General features: G+C 36.4%; 2 protein-coding genes across 2 annotated transcripts in view; one reads left to right on the top strand and one right to left on the bottom strand.

Moving 5' to 3' along the window:
• Positions 1-436: 436 nt before the first annotated feature.
• Positions 437-6,335, bottom strand: LOC117333546 (transmembrane protein 17B-like). Its single transcript, XM_033892881.1, has 4 exons — positions 6,220-6,335; positions 4,542-4,645; positions 3,977-4,090; positions 437-1,320 (listed from the first exon to the last, which is right to left on the bottom strand). The coding sequence occupies exons 1-4, from the start codon at positions 6,320-6,322 to the stop codon at positions 1,024-1,026; spliced, it is 618 nt and encodes a 205-aa protein (XP_033748772.1). The 5' UTR covers positions 6,323-6,335; the 3' UTR covers positions 437-1,023.
• Positions 6,336-6,561: 226 nt separating this feature from the next.
• LOC117333544 (coiled-coil domain-containing protein 18-like) overlaps positions 6,562-13,355 on the top strand; it is a 46,163-nt gene continuing 39,369 nt past the window's right edge. Inside the window, exons 1-8 of the mRNA XM_033892879.1 lie at positions 6,562-6,618; positions 7,846-7,975; positions 8,436-8,584; positions 9,124-9,238; positions 10,406-10,924; positions 11,113-11,256; positions 11,746-11,838; positions 12,979-13,113. Of these exons, the coding sequence (XP_033748770.1) occupies positions 7,928-7,975; positions 8,436-8,584; positions 9,124-9,238; positions 10,406-10,924; positions 11,113-11,256; positions 11,746-11,838; positions 12,979-13,113 (1,203 nt within the window). The 5' untranslated portion in view covers positions 6,562-6,618; positions 7,846-7,927. The remainder of the gene's footprint in view (positions 6,619-7,845; positions 7,976-8,435; positions 8,585-9,123; positions 9,239-10,405; positions 10,925-11,112; positions 11,257-11,745; positions 11,839-12,978; positions 13,114-13,355) is intronic.

The raw sequence follows: 13,355 nt of genomic DNA, 5'->3' as shown, positions 1-13,355 counted from the left end.
AACTTTATTTTTCCTTTTTGCTAAAATTTGATCATGTACTGGTTGATATTTTGAGATGTTAACCCGATATTGACCTGATATTTCTATTTTATGAAACATTGATTAAATACTGCATTTTAAATGCAATAAGATGTCATAATCATTGAACCATTATAATGTTCCGATGTACCTGTAAATTTTCTGTTGTCAAGACATATTTATTACAGAAATTAAGGACTTTTGATTCTATCAAATTTGATTCTACCAGGTTGGTACAATACTATATTGACCTCACCACAAGGTCTATAATTGGTAAGTATGTGTAGTATACCCTGTATCTATTGATAACAAAAATATTGATAGAGTTTGGCATAAAGAACAAGTACTATTGTCTATTGTCATATTTTTTATATGTAACATTTTAAAATATTGTAAAAGATAAATCAAACAAATGATATTACATTATAAAAAATATTTATTAATTTAAATTCAAGTGTTTCATCCTCACCTTATCAAACACTCACATTTCTCTCTCACATCACACAAATCATTAATGAACAAAGAATATAGATATCTCTATTACTAGTGTCTAAATATTAACACTTTATCACAGTGTTGTAGTTCCTATAGCACAGGTCAGTGATCATCAAAAGACAGGTAAAATCTGTTGATAAAACAGCCATTAGAGTGATGACGTGTGAGAGAAGGATTGGCAGTCTAAGGGGACAAAACATAATACATTTACCTTCCTGTCAGCTTATCTGCCTGGAGTATAATAAATACTCTGATTACAGATCGGGAGTGTTTTACTGTTAAACTCATTCTTATATCACTCAATGGACGGAATCATACACAGGTCAAGACCAAAGGTTTGGAATGTCTGCATTCAATTTCAAGTATGACAAATTACTTTCAATGATATATTGAAAATTGTCATTAGGTCTGAAAAAAATAATGAATTTGTATTTCAATTGTTTGTAGTTAGTTGTTATATGGTCTATAATGGCTAGATATTGATATTGACACATTAAAACAAAGTATAAACTATGTGAGAAGGTTCTGATGGTAGGAGTCATAGCCATCGTGCCAATGTACCTCCTCCCCTGGAAGCTGCTCCAGGTCGGTAAACTGTCGTAAGTGGAATTTTGTCACCTGGTAATTAACCATTGTCCTGATAGCGAAGTAGCCACAAACAGCTTCAAACAGAATAAATAGGGCCTCTATGATATGTACCGCCCGCTCCAGTGGTAACAGAATGGCATCTTCATTGAACGTCAGTAGTAGGATCAGTGGTAACTGTATCAGCAACGTCAGAAGCCAGGAACCAGCCAACTCGGGAACCTACAGTAAACAAATATACACCATTAAACATGGCCAACTCAGGAACCTACAGCAAACAAACATACACCATTAAACATGGCCAACTCAGGAACCTACAGCAAACAAATATACACCATTAAACACGGCCATCTCAGGGACCTACAGCAAACAAACATACACCATTAAAAACGGCAAACTCCAGGACCTACCGCAAACAAATATACACCATTAAAAACGGCCAACTCAGGGACCTACAATATACACCATTAAACACGGCCAACTCGGGAACCTACATTATACAAACATTCACCATTAAACACGGCCAACTCAGGAACCTACAGTATACAAACATTCACCATTAAACACGGCCAACTCAGGAACCCACAGTATACAAACATTCACCATTAAACACGGCCATCTCAGGAACCCACAGCAAACAAATATACACCATTAAACACGGCCAACTCGGGAACCCACAGTATACAAACATTCACCATTAAACACGGCCAACTCGGGAACCTACAGTATACAAACATTCACCATTAAACACGGCCAACTCAGGAACCCACAGCAAACAAACATACACCATTAAACACGGCCATCTCAGGGACCTACAGTATACAAACATTCACCATTAAACACGGCCAACTCAGGAACCTTCAGCAAACAAACATACACCATTAAACACGGCCATCTCAGGGACCTACAGTATACAAATATACACCATTAAACACGGCCAACTCAGGAACCTACAGCAAACAAATATACACCATTAAACACGGCCAACTCGGGAACCTACATTATACAAACATACACCATTAAACACGGCCAACTCGGGAACCTACAGTAAACAAACATACACCATTAAACACGGCCAACTCAGGAACACACAGTAAACAAACATTCACCATTAAACACGGCCATCTCAGGGACCTACAACAAATATACACCATTAAACACGGCCAACTCGGGGACCTTCAGCAAACAAATATACACCATTAAACACGGCCAACTCAGGGACCTACAGTATACAAACATACACCATTAAACACGGCCAACTCAGGGACCTACAGTATACAAACATACACCATTAAACACGGCCAACTCAGGAACCTACAGTAAACAAATATACACCATTAAACACGGCCAACTCAGGGACCTACATTATACAAACATACACCATTAAACACGGCCAACTCAGGAACCTACAGCAAACAAATAATACACCATTAAAAACAGCCAACTCAAGAACCTACAACAAATATACACCATTAAACACGGCCAACTCAGGGACCTACAGCAAACAAATAAACACCATTAAACACGGCCAACTCAGGGACCTACAGCAAACAAATATACACCATTAAACACGGCCAACTCAGGGACCTACAGTATACAAACATACACCATTAAACACGGCGAACTCAGGGACCTACAGCAAACAAATATACACCATTAAACACGGCCAACTCAGGGACCTACAGCAAACAAACATACACCATTAAACACGGCCAACTCGGGGACCTACAGCAAACAAACATACACCATTAAAAACGGCCAACTCAGGAACCTACAGTAAACAAATATACACCATTAATCATGGTCAACTGATCAGGGACCTACAGTATACAAATATACACCATTAAACACGGCCAACTCGGGGACCTACAACAAATATACACCATTAAACACGGCCAATGCAGGAACCTACAGTAAACAAATATACACCATTAAACACGGCCCACTTCAAGTTTGAAATATGTGCTTGTTTATGTTTTGGAAAACTATGATTGTGCAATCATTAATACATTCAATGTCATGGCAGCCATCTTGGATTTTGAACAAATGACAAGATACTTTATACATATATACATGAACTGGTGAAACCCTTGCTCAGAATCAGGGACTAATGATGACATTATATATAGGTGGATACGTGTCTACTCGCCCTCTCTGTTAGGTTGCCGGTGTACCCTATATATAGGTGGATACGTGTCTACTCACCCTCTCTGTTAGGTTGCCTGTGTACCCTATATATAGGTGGATACGTGTCCACTCACCCTCTCTGTTAGGTTGCCTGTGTACCCTATATATAGGTGGATACGTGTCTACTCACCCTCTCTAGTTAGGTTGCCTGTGTACCCTATATATAGGTGGATACGTGTCTACTCGCCCTTTCTGTTAGGTTGCCTGTGTACCCTATATATAGGTGGATACGTGTCTACTCACCCTTAGTGTTAGGTTGCCGGTGTACCCTATATATAGGTGGATACGTGTCTACTCACCCTTAGTGTTAGGTTGCCTGTGTACCCTATATATAGGTGGATACGTGTCTACTCACCCTCTCTGTTAGGTTGCCTGTGTACCCTATATATAGGTGGATACGTGTCTACTCACCCTTAGTGTTAGGTTGTCTGTGTACCCTATATATAGGGGGATACGTGTCTACTCGCCCTTTCTGTTAGGTTGCCTGTGTACCCTATATATAGGCGGACACGTGTCTACTCACCCTTAGTGTTAGGTTGTCGGTGTACCCTATATATAGGGGGATACGTGTCTACTCACCCTCTCTGTTAGGTTGCCTGTGTACCATATATATAGGCGGACACGTGTCTACACACCCTTACTGTTAGGTTGTCGGTGTACCCTATATAAAGGTGGATACCTGTCTACTCACCCTTTCTGTTAGGTTGCCGGTGTACCCTATATATAGGCGGATGACCTCTATAAGTGTATATACGATGTAGATGGCAATCAGCACGATCACGTACAAGATGGAGAGACGAGTATACTGGGGAAAAAACACATCAAAGAGATATATCACTTGTATAAACATACACAATATCTTAACCTAGCACATGTACAAGCACAGGAATGTTTTCCAAAAAATAAGATCATGTCATTCCATCACAGTGTCAAGTAATCGGGCTATTACTATAATGTGGTGTAAATTTGAAATTATTGTTGAAATACTAAAACAATTACGGTTTTTGTTCAAGACAGAACTAAGCCAGCTGGTAAACAGGAAAATTTTAATCACACAAAAATTTGTTTCCCTATAACGTCAGTTAACGTTGTAAATATTTATCTAATAAACAAATATGGAACCCATAGGCAAAGCTCAGTTTTGTTTTTTTGAAACGTAAGATATGAAGATTTAAAAATCTTTGTTGTATTAGATATTAAAATCAGTTTCATTCAATGTTAAAGAGAAGCGTTTCAATCCTGAAATAATCACATACCTTTATCTCAAAGCACACAAGTATTGATGTTAACCAAAATGGTATGAAGAACATATTGAAATAAATGGCCATCTGTAGCGGAAGGTTGGACACATACTCATTTCCTGAAAAGTAAAAAAAATAATCTTAGAAAACATTTTATCCACATTGATAAGTATCCACATAAACTTTTTGTATATCAGAATCAGAATTGATGGATATGTTAAGTTGACTACACTCGGTCGTCTTTAAATAAATCAGACAAAATTATCAAAATAATTTGTAATGTATACGTATATATACACTGAAGTGGAAAGTGTGTGAGATGGTAACCCCCAGGGCAGGTACTTGTCTGATGTTACTGCTTCAAGTAATTGCCCCTGAATAGTGTACTCTATGTCTCAATATAGGGTTTCACTTGTTGGCGACAATGAGGACTGTACGTTTTGCTGGATGGAACTGCATACACCAGTCTACTCCTCATATTGACCAGCAAGCTTATCAAAATCATCCTGAACGTGTTCAGCATCCATAGTCAGATGATATAGTGAGGTAGGCAATAAAATTATCTGCAAATAGCCAAACAATGGATCATAGCCATATAGCTGATGAGTTCACTTCCTCCACAACAATTGTCTGGTTCCTTCTTTAGAACCAACATTTGACCCAGCTATTTACCTTACCCTGGATGCAGTACTGGTGTATGTTGTGGATTAGGAGGCAGTTGACTTTGTCAAAAGCCTTGGCAAAAACAATGATGAGGATATCCCATTTGGAGGTCTTTCTTGATCTATACATAAGTACGTTGTAGTATGATACGTGTTTCCGGGTTTAATAAGATCTCCTTGAGATTCTTGGTGAGACTGTCGATAAACTCAATCAACTGTATCTAACAGAAACTGCCTGCAGCTTATAAGTTATATATTTATAGGATGCCAGTATCCTGTCTGTGTCACATGTACATGTTATATTGTCTTGCAGCAGACCAAGGTAAGCAAAACTGGGTAATATTTTGCGGTGAGATACTTTGGTATCTTTTTGTAGAAACTGGTGTAACATTAGCTTCACGTCGATCTTCCAGTTCACCGCTAGAAACTTCTTGTATACAAGCTGGAGACAGTGGTCTTCTGTGGTCGAAGTATATACCTATGATTTTTATCAAAACTATTTCCTCGGTACACTGAAAAGTCATCAGATTTATATGGAGCAAACTCGGTTGAATCTTCTTATAGTGCGGAGTAATTCTGGTTGCTTTTAAAATGATCGATTCATTGTACACATGAATGATTTTGTTTCAGTAGCAATATAACTGTTTGACAGTTATCATAAATTTACATATAATTAAGTTACATTACTAATAAAATCTATGTGCATAGATGTGCAATGAATCTGGGCCGAAACGTCTTATCTTGATCTTGGTACAGCAAAGAATGAAATGTTGTACACGTTAATGATGGGGATCAGTTCAACTGAATACACGCAATCGAGCTGGAAAATGTAAGTGGTTGCAGAAGAAAGAAACATAACACATTCGAATCTGGTATGTTTTCTCATTTTCAGAGACAAATGGGAATAACAATGTGGGTGACGGTTTTGTTGAGACATGCTTTGGAAATGTAAACATATATAAAATCAATGTGTAGACAACGTCACTTTATGAAAAAATGTCAGTGAATACAAGATTTGTGGGAATAAAAACCTGTTTTGAGTATCTGATGCTGATTTGGATCCTGTGCATTCTTAGAAACTGGGAAAAGTACGTCAGTAAAATTTGTGACAGTTCTCCGCAAAGTAGCCTCCATTTTGATATGCGGCGCGCTAAGTCACGTGATGTAAACACTGAAAAAAGATAGATATTTTCGTTTAATTTTGACTTTGTTCAGTCAGTTTTATTACTTTAACAAAATTATTTGATATTTTTAACATATAAGTAGTTTTTAAAAAGATAGTAAAAAGTTCTTTGCTAGAAAATTCTAAAGGTATTCCGATGCTTTGAGAAAATATTCCGAACGTCAAAAATTGTCCAATCAAAACCGTTGTTACATTTCGAACACACCTGCCGTAAAAATAGAGCGAAGTTTGAACACAGCATTTGAGGGTAACATGATTTGATGTCATATATATATAATAATTACATGAATGGTCTTTCATTAACATAATTATTTTCCGAATATGGCAATTTATTCGTAAAACTGATGTATCCCCCGAAATATTTTTCCATGATGTTGATCAAAGCTTCAAATAACTTGCATGGTGACAGGTACTCCAAGAATGAGGTTTAGGGCAACTACATCAGTTTTGATGCTTAAATTAATGTCAAAGAGGATGTTTCCATTGTGCACACACCAGATAGTTGGAAGAAGTCGCGTACCAACTTGTTCTTATACGATGATGCATATGTTTTGGTTGGCTTTGCACTCAAGTTTCCAATGTTGACACTAAAACTATTTATATCTAATAAGATTCACAGGTACTTGTGGACATGATACTGATGTTTTTAATCAAATTGTGACATTATAGACGAGTAAATTATTGTATTAAAATCGCATGCTTAATTTGTAAAAAAAAAAAAATCGTACATTGGCCTTATAGATACTAAATGCATGCACAACATGAAATAAATAATGGCCAACTAAGAAGAAAAACATTTACTGAATTGACGGCACATAGGTTTGAGGCTGTAAAACTTTGCATATTTCGGGGAGAACAGGGATTCCCGGAGAGGGCAGGCAGTGACCTAGATTTCTGATCAATTACTTGCTTACCTTTTAGTATTTTATAAGGTCAAGGTACAATATTATTTTTCCAATTAAGCATGCAATTTTTAATACAATGATTTACTCCTCTATAATGTCACATTTTTAATAAAAACATCATAATCATGTCTACATGTACCTGTGCTTTTTAATACCTTATTGGGAATAAAAAAATCCATAAGATTTTTGAAATTAGACATAGGGTGCAATGATGCTATGGTTCCGGGAACATACTGATTGTCAGTGAATTTATACTTAAAACCCTGTCCTCCATATAGGAACTGATCAAAACTTGCCCAACAACAGGCATAACATTTCATAAGTTCACAAAGCTGTATGTCTCAAAGTCCATTTCAAAAACCTCTGAAAGGAATGGCCTATGAAATATTTATGACTATATATTTTTAAAACTTGGAACCTATCTTAGATATCTTGTCATTACTGTAGTTGGTATTACAATTCTGGCAATTTTATTGTGAATATTTTTTCGAAAGGTCTATTAAAATATTATATTTTGTTGTACATGTATATATCTTCATTCTTTTGTTTACCTTTGCTGTTCATTTCAGATATGATGTGGTTCATATCTTGAAGGCTAGTTGAAGTTTTATAGCACAATAACTGTGAATAGCTAGTGTACATGTACTCAGAATGGAGGTAGAAAACAAGGAAAACAGACTGGTGCCTGCTTTTGAAAAGGTAAGTATTTACAAAAGCTACTCTAGGATGAGGAGTTCAATCATCAACAATATTTTACTTTAGTCAGGCTGTTCCATCTGATCAGATGTGGTTACATTTCGGATAAACAACAACCAGTCACTGTGTGGCCCTGATCAAAGCACCTTCAGATGTTCTGGTGTAGTATGTAGTAAATGTGAAGCTGATTTTAATCAGATTGGAGAATTTCACATTGTAATAAATCTTTTTCAGGTGATAGCAGGTCTGAGAGACTTTCGTTGATTAGCCATTCTGTGTTTTCTATGAATAGTTTCTCTGTCAACTGCACGCTAGGGTGTGGAAAAGCTCAATAAGGGAAATGTGACTTATTGCAGAATGTTAGCATCCATTGCTCGTTTTGTTTACAGATTTGATGAGTCAATAACAATATGATGGGTACATATGAAGTGTAGATTATTAATTATATTTGGTTTATTTCCAGATCGTAGTCAACACTTCCAGTGCTTCCCCTGCTTTCTGTAGAACCCCGCTACAGAATGTAGACAACCTGGCTGTCAGCAGAGGTAACAAGAAAGCCTACTACAGCCAGATCACACCTACACTGAAAACTCCAGGTCGCAGGGCAGCAAGGTATGGTATTTTTTCTTTAAAGAAAAATTATCTATGCATAAGTTAGCATTAGCAATAATTGTTCAAACTCCATTGTTTTGAGCTATCAAAAAACTTTTTTACAATCTCTTCTGAAATGTCTAAAGACACCAGCCCATTTTAACTGTCAATATTTTGATATTTTAAAAAAGTGATGCTAAATACTTTTTGATAGGAAAGAGTACTCATGAGCCATTTTGTCAACTGTGCAGCAGAAATGGTTTCAAAGTAGAAGTTCTGTTCCTTGGTATTGTTCAATTTTGTATTTGCATCTGATCACAATTTGTAAAAAATGTGAAGTGTATTTCTGCAATTACAATAGTTCTGCTAATGTCTAAATGTTCTGTTTTAGTAGAAGAAATTATATAAAAAATTACCTTGTTGCCTGAACCGACCTGGAATAACCAAAAACTGATAACCGAACCGAAAAAAATCTTAACCGTGAGTCACGGCGACATCCCTACTACCAACCCAGAAACACTTAAGTATTTCTTTATTATTGCTTTTATTTTAATTTCCAGGGTGCGTCCGTCCTTACTTGTCTACCAGGATAAAGATAATTCCAGCACCGATGATGTGCTCCTGAACTCACTTGTGTGTAAGAAGGTGGACGAAGTCATCGCAAAAGCCAAACAGGTAATTGTTGCTGGACATGTGTTCTCCTTAAACAGTTAGTTTCCATCTCATACAATGGGGAAGTTTGGCAATAATTTTCATCAATAATTTTCAAGAGTTTACGAGAAAATGTAAGTAAAAAATTATCAATCCCTACAAGGAATGAAATTGGAGAACATATAATTACTTTGTATGAGTGCCCTCAGATCTCTTGACACAGCAGGTATAATTTTGTAAGGAAGTGCTTTTGTTATAATATGAAGTTTTTATTCTGAATTTGACCTTCTATAAATTCACACATATTTTTGAAATTTAGAAATAAATACTTTACACCATAACTATGCAGTATGTTCTGAAATGTAGTTATCCTGACCTGACCTCTTTTTATCCTGGACATTGATTATGACCAGGAATACAGAAAATTAGATGCAGCCAAAGGTTAATAAAAATATTAATTATATGGTCCTCATTGATCAACCCTCATGGACACTAATGTCTCCAGTCTCCCTCTGAAGAACTGATACATTTACTGTAGTTTATGATTACAAGGAAATCACATTTTTGACGCTCATTGGAATTAATTCAAACTTGATTTGAATTATCAGTATTGGATGACAATTTGATGGTATACACATATCTGCCCAGACTGACCTGTAGGGGGTTGATTGGCAGGGCCAGAAAGGGTCAAATTGACTGAATTTTCAGAAATCTTCCTCTCAATACTAAAATATGATAGAAATCTTAATACACAGTGTACTGGCATATATGGAAAGGCCCTAGAGTCCCTCATTTCCCCATTGGGAATGGGTAAACTTTAATACTAGTTTATATTGAGAACTAAATTTTTGATCATTTGTTTAATTGCCTTTGGAAATAATTCAAGCTTGGATAGAATTATGGTATGGGATGGCATTTTGATGGTATGCACATATTGGCCCGGACAGTCTCTATATGAGACTGATGTTCGGGGTACAAATTAAAGTAGTCATATGTTCTTGTAAGAGTTGCTAGAATAAAATAATCTTAAATCTTTATGCTAGATATTGGATATGGTAGTTTTGAATAATATTTTATTGATGTTCTGTACTGATATCAGAACTTTGGTGACCTTTAAGGCCCATGGGCTTCTTGTTTGAATAAAAGATTTTGGGCTTCTTGTTTGAATAAAAGATTTTATACTTTCTCCAGCAATATGAAAACCAGATAGCAGAAAAGGAAAAGACCATAGCAGATCTCCAGAGCATTGTAAAGACAGGTGTAACACAAGCTGAGGAGAGAGAAGACAGCTCTGTTGTTCAGGATGACAATGGAGAAAAGAACAACTCTGGTATTCAGATTGACCATGTAGAAACAAACAGTTTTGGGACTCAGATTGAACCTGTAGAAACAAACAGTTTTGGGACTCAGGTTGAACCTGTAGAAACAAACAGTTTCGGGACTCAGATTGACCCTGTAGAAACAAACAGTTTCGGGACTCAGATTGACCCTGTAGAAACAAACAGTTTTGGGACTCAGATTGAACCTGTAGAAACAAACAATTTCGGGACTCAGATTGACCCTGTAGAAACAAACAGTTGTGAGACCCAGGCAGATGGTTCTCCATGTCTCCGTTGTGAACAGATGAACAACGATATCCTGGAAAAACAAGTGTCACTCTATGTCAACAGCATTGTAAGCAAGTGTGCAGCTGATCTGCAGTCTGAACAGGTAAATGTAAGAAACATCAATTCTTCGAATATAGTTTAGAGACTATGACAGAAAGATTCTTTTAATCTTAGTCAAGGATGATAAACTGTAGTAAAATTTCATTTGATGAAAGGTTTGAAGCCTAAATAAAGATAGGGATATTTTGTTTGTATTGTTTTACTAATGGGCTTAGATTTGATTATTATCAGATTACTGGATATATAAATCAGACATCAGAGGCAGATCGGGACCACCAACTTTTGAGTGCCAACTCTTTGATACAAGAACTCCAGGCTGAACTAGATCAGTATACAGAGCTGACAGAGAGTGTTGCCATGGCTGAGAGTCTTCAAGTATGTTGAGAATCTTTCATTTAATCCCTGAATTGCAATATTGCAGAACTGTTCATCAGACAGTCTACCTTCATTGGGAATCACAATTTCTAATAAATATAATAATGGAGTGTCCTAAAGCTGGCAATTCTAATTAGAGTTTCAAGATTTTTTATTCTATCAAATTCAATATTAGCATATAGTTTATTTAATGGTGATTGGCCAATCACTGTTTGTCTGTGGATAGTTTACAGATCCCCTCTGGTCATCGCCATCATAATAAACTGGATGCTTTCGCTGCCGTCTTTTGACAGTCGTTCAAAAGCTGATTTCCTGTCATATATATCATTGTATTGTAGGAATTTTTATAGATTTGTTTTCAGTTCTGCCTTGCTAGTATTACTTTTTAATATGAAACTTAAACCTCTGGAATAACTGTTGTTCTTGATGCTTTTTCACTAAAGACATGTTAATACATCAAAATTTACATGGCTTGTCTTCATTCCCAAGGTCAAGATACAAGAGAGTGTGTCAGAAAATTACAGTAAATTGAAGGCAGCTGCATACAGACTGGCCTGTCTTCAGGCTCAGACAGAACAACAGGTAAGGATGACTGAAAACTGGACATTCAGATTAGCTGTACAGGTTTGATTTGACTACGCAAGCAATGCTCGTATCTATTTTCACGAGTAGACTTCATCATGAGTTTGTCAACATTGGAATACTGGAACAGTTTCAGCTCGCTAAGTTTTGGGGCGGGGAATTCTTTTTGTGATATTGCCTATAGGTCAGGTTCTGCATATGTGAAAATATCGGTGATTATTGGTAGATGTATGTATTTAAGTTATTGTCTTGCATTTTCAACATTGAACTCTTAATCTTGAGTTTTCCAGTAGATTCATCACTCAGAAAGTAAAGCTCCAATGATTTGAGTCATATTAAAATGAAAAATTTTTGAAACCTATTCTCAATTGCAGTGTAGCGTATGTAAACATTACCACGGCACATTTCTGATTGTTTACTTGCTATTAATAAACTAACCTGAATGTTCAGGGATACATGCATTTTAGTGTATTTTGGAGTTTGCTTTAAACTTATTATTACGAAACTGATTAAAGGTAGTCAGTCATTGCCCATGTAATGTCAGGAAAATATTAAATTTCACACATCAGTACATTTTGCCTCCAGATGTCCTTTCCTACTTTCATGGACTTTATTGGACAGTCGAGTGTTTGTTTTGACCAGGAAATTACTTTCCTATAAATAGGCCCATCTGAAGGCTATATTTGAGCAAATGACACAACAATATAGAAAGCGAGACTATGTAACATTGGTTCAGATGAAAATTGTATGCCGGGCAATGCAAGACTCAAATACCCTAACTGGGAATTCTTTTCATTTTAACATTGGTTTTATCAAAGTTTGAAAGTTTAAATAAGTTTTAATAGAAAGTTTGTTTTTTTATGCCCCTGCGATGAAATGGGGAGAGGGTCATATAGTGTTACCCATGTCCGTCACATCCCATCCCGATGCAATGTAACTAGCTAATCTCACAACTGCTGATGTAATCCTCACCAAACTGTGTTTCGGGGTGTCTAGTGGCAACAGGGGCATTTATGTCTTGCAGATATTTATAGTTTGTATTAAGCCCTTATTGAGATAAAAACAACATAACGGTCAAAATGCCTGTATAGGAAAGCGATGTGGGACACTGCATAGCGTACAAATTTTGTTTTGTTGAAGGCTTCTGACATGAAGAAAAAGATGGAGGCTAATGATGTTCAAATGAAGCGTTGTCACCATGAGAAGATGGAGGTCCTGGAGAAGTATGAGGATATGGAGAAGATGTTAGAGATGTCCCGGGACAGCCTAGCACAGGTATGGCACTTCATTTTTACTTCATACACAAAGTACAACAAAAAATAATGAAATTCAGTGGGGAATCTAGCACAAGTATTCACTTTATTTCAGCTTCATGCAAAAAAGGAAAACAAACAAATATATGATGAGTTATAATGAATTATATGGAGTTATAATGAGTTACTCAATTTTCAGCAACAATACCTGGTCCTTGTCAAGACAAGATGAATACAATGGTATTACTTTTACCTAACATCAAG

Source organism: Pecten maximus, chromosome 8 (assembly GCF_902652985.1).
Source record: "Pecten maximus chromosome 8, xPecMax1.1, whole genome shotgun sequence".
In the NCBI taxonomy this organism is placed as follows: Eukaryota; Metazoa; Mollusca; class Bivalvia; order Pectinida; family Pectinidae; genus Pecten; species Pecten maximus.
Note: the sequence above shows the minus strand (reverse complement) of the source record. Positions and strands in the feature narration are given on the sequence as shown.

Excerpts from the sequence above, each read along its gene's own strand:
- LOC117333546 (XM_033892881.1), bottom strand. The coding sequence starts at position 6,322 with ATGGAGGCTACTTTGCGGAGAACTGTCACAAATTTTACTGACGTACTT. Across the intron at positions 4,091-4,541 it reads TTGTGTGCTTTGAGATAAAG|TATACTCGTCTCTCCATCTT; the intron begins GTATGTGATTAT and ends TTTTTTCCCCAG. Across the intron at positions 1,321-3,976 it reads CCGGCAACCTAACAGAAAGG|GTTCCCGAGTTGGCTGGTTC; the intron begins GTGAGTAGACAG and ends TGTTTACTGTAG.